The 22,170-nt window shown below is 39.1% G+C and overlaps 2 protein-coding genes across 2 annotated transcripts in view; both read right to left on the bottom strand.

Moving 5' to 3' along the window:
- LOC143846975 (callose synthase 5-like) overlaps positions 1-817 on the bottom strand; it is a 35,904-nt gene extending 35,087 nt beyond the window's left edge. The window contains exons 1-2 of the mRNA XM_077355614.1: positions 634-817; positions 449-549 (exon numbers count right to left, since the gene is read on the bottom strand). Of these exons, the coding sequence (XP_077211729.1) occupies positions 449-549; positions 634-814 (282 nt within the window). The 5' untranslated portion in view covers positions 815-817. The remainder of the gene's footprint in view (positions 1-448; positions 550-633) is intronic.
- A 1,718-nt stretch (positions 818-2,535) lies between these two features.
- Positions 2,536-10,609, bottom strand: LOC143846968 (pleiotropic drug resistance protein 1-like). Its single transcript, XM_077355602.1, has 24 exons — positions 9,933-10,609; positions 9,341-9,461; positions 9,133-9,221; positions 8,947-9,031; positions 8,660-8,819; positions 8,448-8,524; positions 8,022-8,075; positions 7,820-7,910; positions 7,442-7,743; positions 7,027-7,308; positions 6,629-6,945; positions 6,364-6,524; positions 6,112-6,215; positions 5,874-6,030; positions 5,646-5,753; positions 5,421-5,563; positions 4,978-5,310; positions 4,584-4,874; positions 4,406-4,489; positions 4,187-4,320; positions 3,869-4,096; positions 3,619-3,790; positions 3,229-3,483; positions 2,536-3,148 (listed from the first exon to the last, which is right to left on the bottom strand). Exons 1-24 carry the CDS (start codon positions 10,250-10,252, stop codon positions 2,891-2,893), a joined length of 4,326 nt encoding a protein of 1,441 aa, XP_077211717.1. The 5' UTR covers positions 10,253-10,609; the 3' UTR covers positions 2,536-2,890.
- Between the last annotated feature and the right edge of the window lie 11,561 nt (positions 10,610-22,170).

The raw sequence follows: 22,170 nt of genomic DNA, 5'->3' as shown, positions 1-22,170 counted from the left end.
CTCTCATAATCCCATATTTTTCAAAAAGAACTGTACGGACCACATCATAGGATGATCCAAACCGTCCATGTGATGGAACACCACGTAAATAGGTAGTTCCCCAAAAATCATTTCCATAGGATGATCTTAGCCCTCCGATCTATAGAGGTTTCCACAATATGCAGTTCTCTATAGATCGGAGGGTTGGGATCATCCTATAGAAAATGATTTTTTGGGCACAGCCTATTTATGTTGCGGCCCATCACATGGACCGTTTGGATCATCCTATAGTGGGGTTCGTACAGTACTTTTTGAAAAATAAGGGACTAGAAGGGCTTACACTGTATAAAAACTCTGATCTCACTGTGATTTAGGCTCCGCATGATTTATTGTCTATGCTAATTCAAATCAAATTAGCTACAAGTGTGTGAAGGGAAATGAAAATGGAAATAGAGAGAAATTGTGATACCCTTTCTAATCTCTGCAACAAGGCTGTCTTAAACTGACGAACACCACGTCCAGTGGAGCTAGGGTCCAATCGATGAGCCTTCTCAAAGGCATAGAACCGACCTTGGAAAAAATAAGCAAAACCCTAGCTGGTAAGAAAATGAACGTCTATCTTGGGTCTTGTTGGTTAGGGATTCTACTACTTACAGAGATAAGAGACTCTGGGGCGCTCTGTTTCGATCTCGGTGGCGACTCGGAGGATTGGAACTATGCTTCCGAGGGAGGAAGGCACAACCTCGTGGTCAAAAACCTCCAAAGAGAATGTTGTCATGGCTGCACTTCGAGAGGACCTTCTCGTTAGGCTCTGAGGGCCTGATTCACTCGACATTGCTGCTCTTCTTTTTTATGTCTGTGAGGAAATCGAAACAATCTAGTGTAAAGAATCTCGAATAAGCAAATATCAAATAACCAAAAAAAAAAAAAAGTGGTTTTAGAATGAGAACATCAAAAAAAAAATTTCCATGAGATCGCTAGAAATTAACCAAATGCAGTTTAAATGAAACAAGAAGGAATACTAAGATTAAAGAAATCGTCTCTGAAATTCCATCTCTATTGATATGAAAATATCTCGTTTATAACTAACCTGTAAAAGAAACAAGATGGAAATTTGCTTACCTGATAAGAATGAACACGGAAAAAAAATCAAGATCGATAAAGAACAATCCAATAGACTCTAGAAATCCATCAAGAACAACAAATAATCTTACCTGATAAGAATAACAAAGAAAATGGAAAAAAAATGAGATAACGATATAGATTTGTCCAAAACTAGGTTTGAAAAAAATCTCTGCCCAAGTTTCTCTTCCCGATTTTCCATAGAGATTTGTCCAAAACTAGGTTGAAGAATATCGTTGCCCTAGTTTCTTGCATGCAGAAACTCTCTGTCCTAGTTTCTTACCATGAGAAAATCTGCCCGAAAATCTCTCAGCAATTGGGGAGAGAGAGAGAGAGAGAGAGAGAGAGAGAGAGAGAGAGAAGCTGAGACAGCTGTGAGGAGAAGCTGAGAAATAACGGAAAATAGAGAAAAGAGTGGGGAATATGAATTTTCCAGTGAAAGAGTTCGTTATAAAGGTCGTTACAATGTAACAAACTACGTGAACAAACTTTAGCTGCGCAATGTTGCGGAGATGGTTCCCCCGCAATTTTGCTCCAACCAAGCAGATTCTGCCATGTGGCAGACTCTCTAAACCAAAGAAAAAGCGTACTTTTCTAGGGACAATTCTACCCCTTGCCTAATTTCCATGAAAATAGCCACAGCGGTTAGCGCAACAGTCTCGTTACTCTCTCTCTCTCTCTCTCTCTCTCTCTCTCTGTCTCTCTCTCTCTCAAAAAACAATCTCTGAAAAGAACAAAAGCCCCCTCTAATGTATATATGACGACCCTTTTACACCGCAAGAGGGTGGCCCAATGAAGAAAAGGGAGCAAATATATGAATTCCACGACGAGGTAATTGACAACTTGACCTCTCCTTGTGATTTTCGGATCGGTTTTGAACAGTTTGTGATGGAGAATGCTCATAATCACATTTTCATTATGTGTGATCCACCATTTTTAGTGTTTAATTAAGAGGCATGATTAGACCCTTATTGGGTTTTACTACTATGGTTTGAATTTCCTATAGATATACAACTTAGGGTTTGGCTATAGATTTTATATTCCATTAGCTCTCTTCTAAATGAGACACAGAGATTGCCCTTACATTAGCTCTCTTCTGTTGGAAGAACCTGGAATCCAAACCATCATCATCTTCTTTTGTTTTCTATTAGGTTTGCCAATCTATGATCAACCTTCTTATGCCCTGTTCGTTTGGGATTATGACAACTGATTGTCACCCCACAATCTGATTATTGGACTCAAAATTAATGTAATCTTAAGTCCAATAATTGGATTAGGGGGTGACAATCGGTTGCCACTATCTCAAACGAACAGGACCTTACTTTTGGGTTTCTCAGAGGATTGCATTCGTCAAAACTTTTCTTGATCATTATGGCGATGAACTCATGTAAGCACTGATCTGTTCCCACATGTACAGTCATATGTTCATGCGTATGAGGAAACTGTTTACTTTCATATACCAAATTAGGTACATAGAAATGTGAAAATTACATGCACTCTGCATTGTTTAATTTTAGCCCATTCCTTGACTGACTGACTATATATAAATACAATCATGAAACAAGTAACAATGAATTGTAAGAAAACCATACATTCACCCAGTGATTTCAAACACTCTTGTTGTAAGGGGAATGCAATTTTTTTATCATCTGCACAGAGACATAAACTTGGATGTACCTTTGAGAATTCTAGCCTACCTTCTCTGGAAGTTGAATGCCTTTATAGAGAAGGCGAAGACAAACACGCAAAGAGAACACTGAAACTTGGATGTACCTTTGAGAATCCTAGTCTACCTTCTCTGGAAGTTGAATGCCTTTATAGAGAAAGCGAAGACAAATGCAAAGAGAACACCGATACCAAGGATCACAACAGCAACCACGGGTAGGAAGTCATGCTTGAATCCAAAATAACTCCTCACAAATTGAGCCACTGTCTGGCCCGACTCAAGTGGATGGTCTAAGTCTCCGAATTGTGATGCAACCAGTCCATACAAGGTCCAGGCGATCGGGCATCCCCAATAATACCATCTCCACCAAATAGGAATGCTCTGTAATCAACCAAAATCTTTCAGTGTCTCTCCATTATGAGGAAACTCAACACGTTTGGTCGGATAAAATTGAAACTTACCGGTCGTGGAATCATAAAACCTGCGAAGATATTCCATACTGCATAGAATGCCGAGGAAACAATAGCGGCGATGTTGTGATTAGGAGTCACAGCTACCGCCATCATCCCATAGAAAGTGAAGTACAACAATGTGAAGTACATGAAGAACATATACCACAAGAACTTGACAACTGTCCACTCAAATCCGATCATTGCATACACTATAAAGCCATATACCACAGCCTGTGCGAGGACATATGGGATCTCAATCATAACCTGCAAATTTAGAGCAATAAGGAGAGATGTGAGACAAAATAGGAAGAGAATTAAAGACAAATAAATCTGTTTCTAAAGAGTTTGCACACCCAACTAAGTAAACAACAGAAATTTCGACATTACAGAAAAGGTTACCTGTCCAAACGCGTATGGTAAAGCGGAATACATTCCAGCAGCTCTCTCTCTGTAAAAAACTGTTCTTTCAATAGCCACAACTGGTTGCACAGATGACGCATTTTGAACCCCAAGGAACAGAACAGCAGCATACATGGAACCCATTGCATTAAACAGATCTTGTTGTCTCTTCCTGCATTTTCAACACCGTATCAATGTACTGTGCCATATTCAAGTTTAAAATCAAAATGACGGTCACAAGTTCACTTACGTTTTAGAGCCAAGATTCCAGAACATGGTCCCAAACATCAAGGCTATGAACATCGTAAAGAAAAATCTCACTGCGACATATGGTGGATTGCGCCAGTATGACCAGTGCTGTTTCCACAGGCACGCCATGCATTGTGTGGGGAAGGACTGAGAATACTGAGTGGGGAAGTGGAGATCACTCGAACCAGGAGGAGGTTTACTCAGTTCCCTTATCAAAGCTTTGTTTCTCCTGCAATAAAGGGTATAAATCAGTAAGATCTAGGAAAAGAAAAGGTTGCAATTTGAGACAAGGGTGGCCCAAGAGCATTTGTCAACCCACCTAAACAGTTCCGAGTTCTTGTATGCATCAGCAAAGTCAACCCCCAAAGCCTCTTCTTGTGCCATTGTAGTCACCTCCAGCATCCAAGTTGCAGGATTATAACCATCTTTTATCTTACTTACCCCATCAATTCCCTTAACAAAATAAAACCACATTCTATTGGTACCAGAGACAGACCCTCAGTGAATAATAACTCATTTAAATTTTCTGCATCCTCACCTCAAAGTACTTGATCATATGGCAAGAATGGTGACCCAATGGGCCTACGAATATTTCTTCACCCCCTCGTTTCAATAGGAAGAGCTGCAATCAGGCAGAAAAGACATCAAGACCAAAGGAATTATAAAATAAGAACACAAAACAAATCACAAGTCCATTGACTCCCATTATAACCCACTTCATCAAAAGCCTCGAATATGTCGATGCTGGGCTGGTGAATTGTGCACACCACTGTTCTTCCTGTGTCCACAGTGTTCCTTACTGTTCTCATTACAATAGCAGCTGCCCTGGCATCGAGCCCAGAGGTTGGTTCATCCATGAATATTATGGACGGGTTTGCGACTAGCTCAACAGCAATGGTTAGCCTCTTACGCTGCTCAGTCGAAAGTCCACTGACACCGGGCAATCCAACTAGTGCTTCCCTCAATGGTGTCAACTCTACAAGCTCCATAACCTCCTCAATGAAATACTGCACTCATCAGGTTTGGCAGTCAGTAGATGCACAGATGCACAAATAAACACACACAGGGAAAAAAAAGAAGCCAAAGACACAGATAGGTGTATTGCCCAACCTTCCTAGTCGAAGAATTGACTTCAGGAGGTAACCGAAGCCATGCAGAATAGACGAGAGACTCATTGACAGTGACATTTGGAGAGTGGATGTCGTTCTGTTCACAATATCCGGATATGCGAGCGAATGTTTCCTGGTTCTTGGGATAGCCAGATATGGTGATGTTTCCTTCTATATATCCACCAGTTTTCCTTCCAGCCAACACATCCATAAGAGTGGTCTTACCAGCACCACTAACACCCATTAATGCTGTAAGAACACCTGGTCTGAAAGCTCCACTCACACCCTTCAGGAGCTCTAATCTGTCCTCTGGAAAACCTTGGGCTTTCATCTCCTGTGATTTCAAATATACTAACACACTCAATTCTGTGATGAATAAAAAGATGTGAAGAAAGGCTCGACCTCCAAGACACATGTACAGTTTATCTGAAACTTGAAGGGTACCTGTGGCATGTCTACGGAGTATCTGACATCATCAAAAGTGATGGAAAGAGGCTCAAATGGAAGAATCATCCCTTTCTTGTTCTGACTAGAATGAGCAATGCCTGCTGTATGTGCAGAGGAAGATCCTTTATTGGTCCTACCTCCTGCTTTTTTTTTGACATATATCGAATTAGATGACATCCTTGAAGCATAAATTATCAGATAAAATGGATTGATTGATCGTACCTTCTGAGCTCTTTCCTCTGGACGATAGCTCGATAACCTCTCCTGTTCTGTTGGCATGTTTTTCTTTCAAAGTGTCTTCAGATATAATTGCCTGAGCGCTTCCAAATGCTGCAGCCATTAGATCCAACTATCAGAAAACACTAGTGACTGGTTCTTAAATTTTAAACTGTGAGAATTTGTGAGAACTTTGATTTGATTAATGCTGCCCATCAGAAGGAGAAAACTTACGGTTGAGATAAGCAAGAGTCACAGTAAAAAGGCCATTTAGTAGGAAGACATATCCAACTAATGCGCCTACACCGATCCAATACCAGTATGCTTCAGGAAAGATTCCACGAGACTTCAAAACTTCCACTCCCAATGTTTCTGTGGATCCATTGCGGACCTGTAACACATTATAAACAAAGCCTGAGTTGATTTTCCTGATCAAATTGAGAGCTTTCTAACTTCACAACAAGGTTCTTACATGACTCCAACTTTTCCCAAGGAACTCATTGACTGCGATTGCATTCTGGCCATACATCATGGGTGAGATCCAGTATCCCCATATCCACCATTTTTTCACATTCTCTGTATAAAAAAGATACGTAAAAATGTGTGGTTAATCCATGGTTACACAATAAGAAAACTTCCCAGTTTATCAATGTTCTTAAAGTTGATGAAACCTAGGCATTTTATACATTAGTAAAAGAGCATGTTTAGTTTATGTGTATTGTACCTCGAGATAAGATGAATCCACCCAAAATCATAAATGTAACCAGTCCAAAAGACCCAAATGTATTGGCAACAATCATGTCCCTACCCAATGCAGCAAGGAAACGGAACAGTGCAGAGGCCACCTGGTTAATGCATAGAAGTAGCAGATATTGTCTCAAAAACCTGTAACAAGAACATTTGAGTTATTGGCAAGAAACACTGGAAGAGGAAGATAATCACAAAATACATCGTAAATGAGCCGTAATAATCTCTTCCCTGGGTCTTACCTCACAATATTGGGATCGAAGCCAATGACATAGTATGTCATGAAAACCCAGACAGCTACCTCCATAAAGGATATGGGGATCTTCAGGATCCAAGTAGGTAGGGCATATGCCCATGGAGGGTAGAAAAGGAGATCTCTTTGCTTGTAGAAAACAGGAAGTTTAGCAATAGTCATAGCAAGCTCTGCGAACCCGTTAAACATTATCGAGACAAGTGAGAAAAACAGAGCACCCATATAAATTCCCCCGTCTATTACCGTCTCACGGTGCATCTCTGTGCGCAAGAAGACCGTCATTGTGATGGTACCAATAATTATAATCTGAAATTAAAAATAGAACAGAATTTAGTGGTTTTATCTGTTGTAATTCAAGATTACATTTTGGAGGACGAAATTACTCACTTGCGACGTCTTGAAGATGTAGACAAAGGAGTTCCTCTTCATAAGCAAATATTCTCTCGCAATGCAGGCCTTTAATAGCTCCTTCTTGCTAACACCATATTTCACAGTTGTCAAAGCCGCAGGATGACTCCTGTTCTTGTCAAATGGGGTAGCGAGTTCATCTCCTAATTTCCGGCCAACACGGAACGACTGGAATGCTTCTGCAAATTCTTTGACAGGAATGAAGGTGTAAGGCTCATCTTTACGTACCCAGTAATGTTGTTGATCTTTCCTCGATGTCACCTATTGGAAAGATATAAGTAAACATAACAGCTTTAGAAAGCTATACGGATTGGACAAATGAAAAGTTTCCATTAAAGATGTGATAAAGTCAGAAGAATTGGAAAGAGGAAGGAAACCAGTTTGGGCAACTTACTTCCTGCAAGAAGTCTGCAACACCTTTTCTCTCTGGGCATTTGAAGCCTAAGGATTCAAAAAACTCAAGCACATTTACACGGGGACCCTGATACACTATTTGTCCTTCTGAAAGAAGAATAATGTCATCAAAGAGGTCATATGTCTCTGGTGCTGGCTGGAGTAGAGAAATAACAGCTGTCCCATTGAGAATGTGAATGGATTGCCGGAGAGAATTCACAATCTGGAAAGTAGTGGAACTATCCAGACCAGTGGATATCTCATCCATGAATAGTGCCCTAGCTGGTCCGACAAGCATCTCCCCTTTATGTGTCAAGAGTCCCAAAAGAGTTAACCCAAATTATTGAACAGAGGTAATTCAATGTACTAGTTTTTCTACCTGTTGTAACACGTTTCTTCTGTCCTCCAGAAATCCCCCTCAACATTTCATCCCCTACCAAGGTATCAGCACAGATTTCTAGTCCTAAAATCTGCAATTTTATGAGGAAGAGAAAAGAATTCATCTATGTGCTTCTGAAACTTTCTTCATAGCTGTCGATAGAACTTTAAAAATGACATATTTTTCTAGGAGAAGTACATACCTTCAGAATATAGTCAGTAACTACACTGGCCTCCTGTCCTGCCAATGCAGCTGCCTGCAAGAATGGACAAAGAAAAACAGTTTCATAACCTTCCAAAGAAATCAAGTTTTTCCCAACTTCCAACAAATAGAACCCTTATATGGAAAAGTCTAGGATGATTCTAATACACTATCTGATAATTACATAATGATTACATGAATAAAATGTTCACAAAAGATAGAATCAATCTCTACAGATCAGACAGAACCCACAGGACCTGTAGGCCCATCTTGTGCTGATGGAACCAATATAACATAATGAAGATTAGAGTTTTTTATTCAATTTCAAGATGAAGTTTAGAAAACCCCATGGTGATTTTAAAGTGCAACTCTTAATTCTGTATAGTTGACAGTGAAGGATCCTTTTACAAAGAAACTCCTGATTCACCTTCATGTAGACATCGATATCAGGATCTGGCTTAATATTTGCCTCCTTCTCTCTTCTTGACAGCTCCACTAACATTTCTGCAAATCATCATCATGGAAAAGGAAACAACATATTCAAACTCTTTGAAACACCCTAACTAGCTATTGTGCATCAAAAGCAATCATGTCTAATAATCATTCAAAAAAAAAAAAAAGCAATCATGTCTAACATACCATAACCAGTTCCGACTCCTTGACATCTTGCAGAGAAAGCTAAGGTTTCTCTTACTGTCATTTCTCCTATATGGAGATCATGCTGACTGATATAGGCAGATGCCCTCTGAGGCACAAACTCATCCATTTCATGGCCATTGTAAGTTATTCTCCCAGAAACCTATTTTTCAGTAGAATCTTGTGTCAATTGTTTTAGTATGTACATGAAATAATTTTCAACAAGTGAAGAAATGACAACAATTACAATAAACTCCCTCCAATGTAGCAGAGGCTTATACAATACTTACCTTCAGATCAGAACTGAGCTTCCCAGCCAATGCCAAAAGTAAAGTAGTCTTCCCCGAGCTTGGGGGACCTAAAAGCAAAGTCATTCTGCAAGATTTACACAAAGAACAGTTGGTCACATAGAGAATCAGCGTCAATCCAGAACAAAATTAAATTCAGTTTGTGATCAAATGGCCACTTTTCCTTACCTGCAAGGTTTGACAATTCCACAAACATCATGAAGGATTGGTAACAGTTTCTTTCGACTTGGAAGAATACCGAAACAGTTGAAGAACGCCTTTGGAAGTAAAAGAGACAACATAGATCAGTACAATTTATGAACATGAGTGTGTGCACTACAGGCATCAAAATCCGCTTTTTCTATCTGTGACTTGTTGATTTATACGTATAAATTACCTCCATCATATTAATAGAAGCATTGTAGAGCGTAGGCAAAGCTCTGCCTCCCACATAGGCTTCTGCTTCGATATTCAAATGCTCGAACCGAACTTCGATTGTGGGAATATCAATTCCAACTCTGAAAAGAAAATCCAACAAGGGGACGTTAATAAAATCAAAATCCAACCATAAAAAAAAAAAAAAAAAAAAAATCAAAATCCAATAAGGGGACTTTAGGCCCTGTTTGGATTGGAGGAATTTTTTGGAAAAGCTTGGAAATGAATTTTATTTTTTTTTTTCAAATTTTCTTACTTTTTTACACACATAAAAGATTACTTCAACCAACCCTATTCATTTTTTACTTAGTTGGACCTTCAATTTATGATAATATCCCTCTAAATCAACCATAGTCAAATCATTTCCCTCTAAATTGTAAAAAGAAAATATTTTATAAGGAAAAAAAAAATTCCATATAATTGTTTCTCTTGCAATTCAAACTGGGCCTTAATGAAAAGAAAATCCTACAAGGTGAAGTTAACAAATGACTAACAAATATGAGAAATTCAAACACCCAGAACAAAATTAGAATAATAAGGGGAATAAATCTTACTGGTTGATGCGGGTTTTAAGTTTCAACAAGAACCTCTCATTATCCTCCTCTGCAGCTCCGATTAATCTATCAATCAAACTCTTCTTATCTTGAAATTCAAGATTTTGAATATCAACCTCCTTGAGCTCTCCGGCAACACTGGCTAGTATCCCTTTTCTTATACGATTATAGGTGGGCAGTTTCTCAAGTGCAGCCCATTTCAGAGCTTCTTCATCGTCTTCATCGCGTGAAGATCTTGAGAAAACTTCTGATGTGCTGTGCCTCCATACAGATGAATTCCTCCGCAAACTACCCACTCTATAAAGGTCACCAACATCCATTAAATCACCCAACAACTCAAAATCAGGAAAGCATCAACAAAACCCAGAAAAGCTCTAGAGATCAAAACCGAGTGTAAGTAAAGGAATCTTAAGAGGAGGTCAACGAGTCTTGAAGTGGAGATAGGAAGAGAAAAAACCAGCAAAAACCCAACAAAACTGAGAAAGAATTAAGGTCTTTCAGGAAAAGAAACTTGAAATCTGGTCTGTTTTTCTCTCAAAAAATGGAGTCGATCTATATTTTCTAAACTAATTAATGCAGTGCAGAATGCAGAGTATAGAGAGCCAGCCCTGCAATTGAATATTTTATCATCTTTGAAAGGAAAATGGTCAGGAAACTGGTCAGAAATGGGAAGAATTTTTCACCTCGGCCTAATTACCAAGAGAGCGATTGTTTCAAAATGCCCATTCCTCTTTTTTTTATGGGTATTCCTTTTGATGAGCGTTAGTAGTGGAAGATGAGAGTAAACGCTTACACTCGAGCATCTCCACTGAGTTAAGAGGCAAAGGCTCAACTTCCCGCTTACTTGTTTTGATAACGGCACTCTTCACTCTATTAACTACTTTTTAAGCTGCTAGTTAAAAGGTGTATAGGGACAAAAACAGTGAATTATAATGAGTTTTTAATATGGTGCACGCTTGCAGTGCTAAAAGGACAGTGGGGCCAGCGTGAATGGAAGATCTGAACCATTCATTTTGTGGGTCCCCATGTGTCATAGATAGGCTGTGCCTAAAAATAATTGAAATTGGATGATCCTAAACAATTTGATTTGGAAAAAAATTCTATAGCCCCCATTTGTTAATGTCAATCTAATGAGAATTCCTCAAATTGAAGGTTTTAGGAGGATCATCCAACGGCTCTCTTTTTTCGGGCATACACAATCTGTAATGGGCCCCAAAAAAATGAATGGTTCGGATCATCTAGGCCCCATCCTTTTCTAGATGGACAGGAGCCGCATGCAAGTGATCTAAACTCCTCAACGAATTTAATCGCACTAGAAAGTGAATGGGCCTAGAAAAATGACTTCGCTCCCACTATAGTGGGTCCTAGCTTTGAAAATCATCTAAGCCATCCATTTGACATATCTTGATTTGGATATCTTATGATATATAATCAGTCAATCACATTAACCATATTATGAAGTTTGCCGTGGCCCACCAAATTAACAACCTTAGCATTTCTTTAATAAGTTGAATACTGACCCATTTCATCGGCTAATAGATTATATATCTTTACTCCATATGGAAAACTAATAGCGAAATGATATATTCCTTTTTTTTGAGTACCTGCGAAATGATATATTCCTAACCATGGCTTTACATTTCGGTTTCGTTCATCACCGAAATTTCGGATTTCGGTCGAAATTTAAAACCGTGTTCCTAACTACTTTCTCGGCATTTCCGCCTTACGTAGGAAAAGACAAACAAAAAACATGTGGAAATGCAGCCATTTTTGGGAGAAGACAAAAGAGGGTATACGAAAATGACGTAATTTCTTTAAGGAACAATTACCAATGGGGGGTACGAAAATGACGTAATTATCAACAGGAACCATGCTTTTCTGAAATTATCAACGAGGGACAAAAGAGGTTTTGTCAGTAAAAGCTGGATGAAAATGCCCTTGGGCATTTACAACACGTTTTCACCTTATTTTTTCCTTCTTTCCTCTTCTTTTACTTTTTCATTTTCACCTTTACCTTTTTAATTTTTTACCTTACTAGTCATCTTCCTCCTAGTTCAGCCACCATTGTTGCTGGCAAGTCTTGAAAGTTGAGTTCTTACCATCTATCCTTCTATATCTCGAAAACTTGAAAGTTGAGTTTTTTTACCCTACTAGTCATCTTCCTCTGTTTCTGATTTATCTTGTTTAGGGTTTAAGAGGTTTGTATTTAGGATCTGTTATGGAGATAATGCAAGGATGGCTTCACTCACTTTTTGGAAGACAAGTGGTTGCACAAGAAAATTTTGATGTCATTAGAAGAGTTGCTATAGGCAGGGGTTTTGTAGCAAAAGGGATTTATCAACTCTCTAGAAGAGAGTTAGCAACTCTCAAAAGTAGGGTTGCCAATTTCCAAATGGGCTTATCAAGTCCTTGAAAATTGGCCAAGTGTACTGGAGTTTCGGAAGCGAGTTTTCAAGCCTCTGGGATTGGGGTTATCGAGTATCAAAAAATGGGGTTACCAATTTCCAAACGGGCTTATCAAGTCCCTGAAAATTATACTTTTGGAAGGGGGTTTTCAAGTCTCTGGTATTGGGGTTATCTAGTATAAAAAAAGGGGTTACCAATTACCAAACGGGCTTATCAAGTCCCTGAAAATTGGCCGGGGGTACTGGAGTTTTGAAAGGGGGTTTTCAAGTCTCTGTGATTGGGGTTATCTAGTATAAAAAATGGGGTTGCCAATTTCTGAATGGGCTTATCAAGTCCTTGAAAATTGGCCGAGGGTATTGCAATTTTGGAAGGGGATTTTCAAGCCTCTGCGATTGGGGTTATCCAGTATCAAAATGGGGTTACCAATTTTCGAACGGTCTTATCAAGTCCCTTATGAACACGTTTTTACTTCATGTTTTTTCACTCATTCATTTTCACCGTTTTTTTTCTTTCTACCCTACGATTCATCTTCATCATCCGCCATTGAAAGGGAGAAGGAGAAATGCAAAACCCTAAAGCAATGAAAAACAGAACCTAGATACAGAGAGATAGATGAGAATAAACTCACGTTTCAAGTTTTCGAGACTTTCCGGTGACAATGGTGGCTGAACGATGAGGGAGATGACTGGTAAGATTAAAAAAACAAAGTTGAAAATGAAAAAGTAAAGAAGAAAAGAAAAGAGAGAAATAAGAGAGAAGAGGGAAAAGTGGAAAAGTAAAACATGTTGCTTAAGAAAAGGGTATTTTCGTCCAGCTTATACTAACAAGACCTTTTTTGTCCCTGGTTGATAATTTCAGAAAAGCATGGGTCCTCTTGATAATTAGGTCACTTTTTTGTCCACCATTGGTAACTTTCCTTTCTTAATAAGGTAAAGACTGGAAAGGTGGTGGAATTTTTTCCCAAATTAACAGCGTCTTCTCTATTTAAAAATGCCAAACACTAAACACAAGGGCTCTGAGATTCCACCGAAACTCCCACTTGATTACAAAGGTATAATGCTCGACCCTAAACCCAAATGTCTCTCTCTTCTCTCCGGTAATTTTCATACACAGAATATTATACTTTTACTTTCCGGCAAGAGGAAGAAAAACTTACGAAAGAAACAGGGTGTTTGCCACTTTCAAACTTGAGGGGTTGATATTCCCAGTCCCTTGTTTTGATACCTTCCGACCCAAAATTTTAAAGGGCCGATTTCATGGTCATATCGCCTGACTGTTGATACCCATAAATCTGATTTTTTTTTATTAGAATACATAGGAAACTGTGTGCATTATATATAATTTGGATCCATCCCAAATTACATCCCATGTATAAGATAAAGACTATAAAAATCAATGGTTTAGCATAACAATGTTTGATATAGGGCCTAGGATCATCCGATCAAGGTATTTCCAACTACATTGGCATCCTAATCATCATATATGATATGGGGATGTTGTGGGGTTCCACGTGATAGTAAAAATAGTCCCACATCGGAAAAGTGTAACGAAGTAGATGGACTTATAAGGGAATGGGTTCCCTCCCCTTAACAACTGGCTTTTGAGGACGAGTTCTACCCAGGTCCCAACAAAGGAGGCCTAACAAACCTGATGTCTCACGTTGCGGATGGCCATGTAGGTACGTGCAGCCCACGTAATTGGATGATCTAATGGGCCTGATGTTGATAAGCCGTGCCTCCGAAAATCTTCTTCGTTCCTAGGATGATCTGACCTCTAATATCTCCATTTGTGGTGGTTTCTATACCATGGCATCCATTTTAAACGCCCACAAATCAAAGGGTTAGGATTATCCTATTGAGAAGATTTATATGATACATGGCTATCAATGTCGGGCCCAACAAATTAATGGCCTAGATAGGGAAATGATATATTCCACCCCTTTTTCTTCCCGGGCCACCCCCTTCTAGAGGAAAAAGAGTAAAGGAAGGTGGACTAAGGAAGAAAAGGATTTGAATATATCACCTTCGTCTAAATCATCCACTTGTGAGGGTGGAGGGCCCGCTTATTTTTTTTGCTGCACGTGCCAACCCGGTCGCCCACCATATAAAACTAAACTGGGGGTTTTCAGCATATCTTTCTCTAAACTAACTGTTTGGATTGTAGGAAAAAATTCTTTCAAAAAAGCTTTTTTTAATCTGGAAAGTTTTTTGGTCTACGACATAGAGGGAAATAATATGATTACAAATTATTTAGAGGAATATCATTATAAATAAACCTTGAACTGCCATGGCTCATGTTAATTTTTTTGCATGATCAAAGAATAGAAAAGAAGGAAAATCTGTAAAGAAAATCTTTTTGTTGGGTACCTAACCAATACGCCAAAAGCTCCAGAGCTAATAGAACGCTTAGGCTAGGATCTTTAAAATTGTCTAGGTGGGCCCCACTCACGACCGTAACATTTCACAATGCTTCCTTATCCGCCATCCTTAGGGGCCCATTCTGTGATAACTTTTACTCTGACTTTTTTTCTTCTTCAGGTAGCCCTTTCCACAGGTCGCCTCTTCCACGACGACCCACTCTATGGCAACTCTACTCTGACAACTTTCTCTCTAGCTTTTTACTAAGTAGTCCTCTCCATAGATCGCCCATTCCCGGGACTCAAGCACGGAGCATGGTGGCTGCACTTATACCAAATGTTAGGTACTTAACCAATATGCCAAAAGCTCTAAAGCTAATGAAAATTGTTAGGCTAGGCCCTTTAAACTTGTCACATATCAAGGTGGTCCGGCCCAATCTCATGCCTAGGCTGACCCCATTTAGGACGGCAGTACTTTTTTCTGAAGAGATAATGCCCATTACTGAGAAGTTTTAGTGACACAAAAAAGTTGAAAAGGATTTTAATGGCTGACTTCAGCTATATCTAGTTATCTTCTTTGTATTCTCACTAAAGTTGAAATTGAGGCGATAATGCTAAGCGTTGGCCACTACAAAGCCGGCCCCTTGTTTCTTGTGCGACGAACTCCGTCTCGAGTATCGACGGACGTAAGACAGCTGCCTCACTTGAACAGTATCATTTTATGCAGGAATTGGTCTAAGCTCTGCCGCGTCGGACAACAATCGGGGACCCACCCATGACCATTAGTGTACATCACTTTCTTTGTGGATCATTCTTTTCTCGATAAGGATGGGGTTCCAAGTTGTTTATCCGAAAACTACATAAAAAAAAAAAAGGAGTTTTTCCAAACTGAAGAGCGCCCTTCCATAAAAGGGGTGAAAGGGCGCCCCCATTGCTTATAAGACACCAAAGTGCATTTAATTTGCTTTGACTTTCATCGCATTTAATGCACCCTGGTGTTTTACAACCAATGGGAACGCCCTTCAACCCTTTTTTAGAATGGTGCTCTTCAGTTTAGAACGCCTCAAAAGACTGCCTTTTCATGAGTTTTTCTGTTGGCGTCTTGTGAGCGCTCACCTTTTGACTTGGACTTCTTCTCTACGAGGTATTTTTCATGGGCAATGATAAATTCGCCCCCCCTTGTCGGATAGATTCACTACCTTTAACGCTGAAACTGTTAAAACCTGCCGGCTAGCTTCCTTCTCTCAACACCCTTGGTTGGGTCGAAAAATTGAATGGCGTAAATCTTTGAACGTGGGGCTTCCATGTATTTAAAAAAAATGCATACACCTACGTAACCAAGGTTTTAAATTTCAACTGAAATCTGAAATTTCGGGTTCGGTCAACCACTCAACCCTGAAACTGAAACTTGGTAAACTCGAAACGTTACAAAATTTCGACTTTCGGTCCAAAATTTATGGGAAATCTCCAACAAAATCTGGAATTTATTCTTTATTTAATATTTCCCGAAATGGTTATAAGACACATGAGTCAGATAAATGTATATACAGTAAATTTAAGAGTGGCAAAGGTGTTGTTATTTGTTTATATGTTGATGACATGTTAATTTTTAGTACCGATATTGAAAGCATTCACAGTACTAAATTATTTCTTTCTCAAAACTTTGATATAAAAGATATGGGTGAAGCTGAAGTGATTTTGGGTATTAGAATCATAAGACAGGATAATTGTCTTATTCTAACACAATCACATTATATTGAGAAAGTTCTCAAAAAGTTTAACCATTTTGAATATTTACCCATTTCAACACCTTTTGACCCAAATATAAAGTTGTATCTTAATACTGGTAGGACTATTTCTCAACTAGAGTATGCTAGTGTGATTGGTAGTCTTATGTATGCTATGACTTGTACTAGGCCAGACATAGCATTTGCTGTAAGTAAACTTAGTAGGTTTACCAGTAATCCTAGTTTTTCTCATTGGAATGCAGTCTATAGAGTTTTAAAATATTTAAAGAAAACTATAGACTATGGTTTATGTTATAGTGGGTATCCAACTGTAATAGAAGGATACACTGATGCTAGTTGGATAACTAAGCGTATAGACTATTTTTCAACCAGTGGGTGGATTTTCACCCTTGGTGGGGGAGCAGTCTCCTGGGCCTCTAAGAAACAGACATGCATAACAACTTTAACTATGGAAGCAGAATTTATAGCTCTGGCAGCATACTGTAAAGAGGCGGAATGGCTTCGGAATTTGTTATTGGAAATTCCGTTATGGTCTAAACCAATGCCATCGATTTATGTCTATTGTGATAGTCAGGCCACACTATCAAGGGCATATAATCATGTTTATAATGGTAAGTTCAGACATATAGGACTCAGACATAGTACTATAAGAGAGTTACTTACTAATGGAGTAGTAATTATTGATTTTGTGAGATCGAGCCAAAACTTGGCTGATCAATTCACTAAAGCTCTTGCAAGAGATCTGGGGTGTAAAACATCATTAGGGATGGGGTTAAAGCCATTAACCAATAGTCACCAATGATGGAACCTCAACTCAACACTTAAATAAACATCAAGTCTTGAGTTCAATGAGTCCAAGTACATCATATGGAGTGATTGCAAGCACTATAATATGTATTATTTGCCATCCTAAGGTAAAGTGCTTGGTACCTGTAATGTTTAAAAGGAGAAGGCTGAGTATTTAAACTCTTAATAGGCTTATAACATAGTGTTGGAGTGTTTTAGTTAAAGGGGCACTCTTGATAAGCCTACCTATGTGAGTGTGGGAGTGGTGCCGCTTCCTATGAGACCTAGCTAGTCTCTAGAGCGCTCATGAAACCAAGATATAGACACAAGGCCAGTACATGTGTCGGTTTTAGAAATTGCCCAAAGAGGTGAAATCTTATGTGTGAGACGTATCCGGTTAACCAAATAGAATAGCTAGTTCAAAGATACATCTACTATGCAATTCTGGTTAACTTTGATGTGTCCTCACTAAGTGAAGGTTCAAATCAAGAGATACCTTCATTTATGCATAAGATTTTCGAGTCTGATGAGAAAATTTTCTTTGATTTTGAAAATGGTGGGGGATTGTTAGTGATTTTGGATTTTCAAAATCATGTATTTTGCAAGTTTTAGTGTTTTGGAAAATGTTTTATCAAAAGCGTTTGGGAAAAAGAAAATATTTTCTTGGAAAGATTTGCTTTTACAAAAGGATGTAGAAGTGTAGTTGAAAAGATAGTCCCGTACCGGATGAGAGAAAAGAAAGAAAAGGGCTTATAAAGCATTACACTTTTCTATTACTTGTTTGATTGCACATTGGGTTGAACCCATGGTTGGACCCGCGGGACAGTGCAACGCACCGTTCGCACACGCGCGCGCGGCGTGGGCAATGGGCTATAGAGCGCATAGTGGCGCTTTTTTAGGCGCACTTTGCACTTCGCACGTACGCAACGTCGCGAGGAGCGATTGGAGCCTTTAATTTTTTCAGATTTCATCTGCATCGTTGGATCAAGATGAAGGTGGACCGGTCGGATCGATGGGTCAAATGGTTCGTAGGCCCGTCAAGTCGAATGGTTCGGTTGGGTTGGGCTTCGGTTCGGGCCTAATGGTCGGCCCAACGGGCCCATAACTCCAACGGTCAAAGAGTGTGATCAAATGGGTTGTGTCCCTTCCCCTAACAGTCAAGTGCCAAGGGGGTGCGATCCACACCATAGATGGTAGATCTAACGATGACTGGGTTGGAGAGAGGTTTTACTCAAACCAACAGTCACCTCTAGGATCGATCAGGACCGTTCAATATCAATGAGTGCGATCTAACGGTCAGATTTCAAACATTTTGGAAAGGTGCCCTGTAGAGGTGTTTTTCACACTGAAAAGACACCAGGTGGTCTACAAAATGTGCAGAATTCGGTCATTTCATATAGAAAAATGAATTGGCAATTCTGACAGACTTTACACTCTCTTCTACACTCCTACAAAATCCCCAAGTATTTCTACATACTTTTTTCTTTTGTTTACTGTTCTAGATACTGTTTTTCTGCAGAAACATTATCTAGAAATTTCTCTAAGGCTTGAAATTTCGGAAGAGCATTTCGGGTTTGATTCCGCTAGTGCTACACGTCATCAAACATTAGTAGGGCTTCCCTACTAGGCTTCATTGTATCTTGGAGGCAATTCACGGATCCCCTTTGCACACTTCTAGTGGGGTCAAATCTTGTCTTAAGGAAAGTGATATCACGCCTTGAAACAACAAGTTTCTGTTTTCTATCAACAACAGTATCCTCAACATTTTCCAACAGTTAAAAGATCCAAACGGTTCATTGCTTTGCCTCAACATGAATAGGCTTACCCATAAAATCTTATCCATGGGATGACCCTAACCCTCCGATCCGTAGACGGACAATACTATATAAACATCACCAGATCGAAGAGTTAGGATCATCCAATGGAGATTATGTTTTGGGAAATGCTTATTTACATTGGGGCTCAACAAATGAACGGTTTGGATCTTCAAAAGAGGTGGGCTCCAATTGAATTTTCTAATAAATACGTATTATGTGAGCCCCAATTTAAATAAGCATTTCCCAAAAGATAATCTCCATAGGATGATCCCAACTCTTCGATCTGGTGAGGTTTATATAGTGTTGTCCGTCTACAGATCGGAGGGTTAGGGTCATCCTATGGATAAGATTTTTTGGGTAGGCCTATTCATGTTGAGGCAAACAAATGAACAGTTTGGATCTTTTAACAAGGTAGCCCAAGTGAGTTCTGTTTTTAAAATACATTTTCTATGGTGTTTGTACGTAGGTGTGTGTATTTTTTTCAAATAGATTGAGACCCACCTTCAAAGATTTACACCATTCAATTGTTTGGTCCTAGGTGTTGAGAGAGATAAAGAGAGTTGTTGGGCCCCACCAGGGGTGTGAAGAGAGGGTGTTGTTGGGCCCACCAAGGGTATGAAGGAGAGAGAGTGTTGTTGGACCCCACCAAGGGCAGAGAGAGAGAGAGAGAGAGAGAGAGAGAGAGAGAGAGAGAGAGAGAGAGAGAGAGTGGATTTTGTTAGCAAATGGTATCAAAGTTGAGGTTGGAGCGATTGTGGAGATTATCCGAGAGGTCCTTGTTCAAGGTGAAACCCTACAACAAGAAGTGCGAAGTGATATGAGATGATAGTAAAGTCGAGTTATACCGAGTTCAGCATCGACATATTTGACGGAAAGGACAATTGAAACCTATGAGTTATGAGGGTAAGGGTATCCCTGTTCAATAGAGCTTAGCTAAGAAGTTAAAGGGAAACAATGAGATGTCGGAGAAGATTAAAAATAATGAGTGTGATAGTTTACATTGGCTAGGAGCACAGTAACTAGCGTTCCTAAGATCTTGATTGTTAGCTAGAAATGGAGTGTGCACCCACATATATAAAGTCTTTTCCGCAGTTGGTTCAGAGACCAATTCCAGGTTGTAGACAATGGTAATGAGGTGACGGTATCGGCAATGGGGAGGATGGATTGAGATATCACTTCGGCGTTGACAACTACACATGTGCATTGATAGTGTTGATCGAGCTGGGTGAAGTCAACGAAATCTTTAGGTGACTAAGAAACAACCCACGGTGGAGATTAGGAAAATTATACATTGAACCTCTTTTCTTCCGTAGCCCCCCATGATAAAAAAGAGAAGTCATAAATACACGAAGGATCTGTTTGGATGCCAATTGCAAGAGATCCTCAAGCAATCCCTAAGAAAAAAAATGCACTTTTTAGATTATATGGGTTTTTTTACAAAGTGACACCTAAATCATTAGAGATTATCAGACAACAAAAGGTGTAATGATTGCATGTCGCTGCATCATTTTTCCATATGAAATATCTCAAAAAAGACAAGATTTAGGTAATCCTCCTCTACTCATTTTGTCTATCTCTCCCTCTCGTGGTGAACTTGCATCAAACATAATAAAGCTCATGGATTTTCCAAGGTTTACATGACATGCAAAATCCGGCCTCCTTCCATAGACTTCACTTCCCCGAAAAATTCTTAAGCATCAAACACAGAGCCTAAAATTGGGGTGGCGCAGGGAAGGTAAGGGAGGGAATTTATCACTTCCCTTTGCCTTAAATGAACAATTGTTGGACCTACCCATGATGCTACATGTACCTGATCTTCTCCATTAATATGTTTGTCTCCAAAGGGATAATATACTTAAAAAAGTCAATCTTCAACGATACTTTATTGACCTGTATTTTAGACACGCTACATCAATTTCCAAAAACTATTAATGTGTGAGGACTGAGGACATAGATAATTACACTTTCTTCTTTTGATAACAACAGTCCTTTCTTTGTTTTTAACTATGCGAATCCTGCTACTGAAACCAAAACTATGATCGAGTTGAGAAACCCTACAATCTCAGCTCACTTGCCACCAATCTATGGTAAACCATCCGCACACCGCATGTTGCTGGTTGGTTTCTCTCTTGGTCTTATCTCAGTTTCCATACCATTTTTCCTTTTATCGACTGGGTCACGATCTATGTCGAATCGAACCGTAAATCATAGTATCTTGGGGTCTTATTCTACATCAATCAATAGGCAAATTCACGTTACTTCTGATGACTAGGTCTAAGATATGGTAGGCAGGCGGGCACTTTTTGATAATCTGTACCGTTGATCTGGTAAGACAAACTACTGGTCCCACTTGTTGCCTCTACTACTCCAATCGTTATCGTTATCAGATGAGACTAAATTGTTGAGTAATAAGTTTGGATTAGGAATTACTTAAAGTATGATTAAAAATAAAATGAAAAATTATTTCACAAAGTGTGGGCTCCCTCCATTATGTCTTTGAGGGTGTAAATAGGGGTGAATTCAACATAGAAATGAAATTCAAGTCAAATCTCCTTGAATTTTGTCATTACTAGTCAAATCTTTCACCAGTAAGATTCTTAAACATGAAGCCAATCGCATGTATATACATAGAAAAATACAACATATGGCCACCTAAACTAACTTTATCCCATTGAATTTCATGTTTTTTCAATATTTTAATTAGTTGTAGGGTGAACATTAAAAACAAATGAAAGTTGTTAGAACTCGCAGACAACCAACTATTTTGTTTAAGATTACTTGATTTCGGCCTTGGCTATTAGCACAAAATGCATATAAGCTCTCACTTTCTTATAACCAAATGATATTTCCACCCTCTTTTCTACCTTGTCTCAAATTAGTTGCCTCGTGATGTTCAACAAAATCAACGGTCTTGATCTCACATACATGCCAGGAACCACAAAGTTTCTTTTACCTTGATCGGAAAAGTGACTTTTTGTTTACTTCTCTTGCTTAAAATTTAAATTTTGGCTTGTTTACAACACCATCTGCTCTAAACTAGCTTGGAGCCGAATTAGGTAACGATGTGATGTTTCAATGTCTGCAACGGTAAATACTATTTGGCTAATTCATGATGGAAGTCAAAG

Source organism: Tasmannia lanceolata, unplaced genomic scaffold, assembly GCF_043159265.1.
Source record: "Tasmannia lanceolata isolate RefF3 unplaced genomic scaffold, GAP_Taslan_0.1 ptg000003l, whole genome shotgun sequence".
NCBI lineage: Eukaryota > Viridiplantae > Streptophyta > Magnoliopsida > Canellales > Winteraceae > Tasmannia > Tasmannia lanceolata.
Note: the sequence above shows the minus strand (reverse complement) of the source record. Positions and strands in the feature narration are given on the sequence as shown.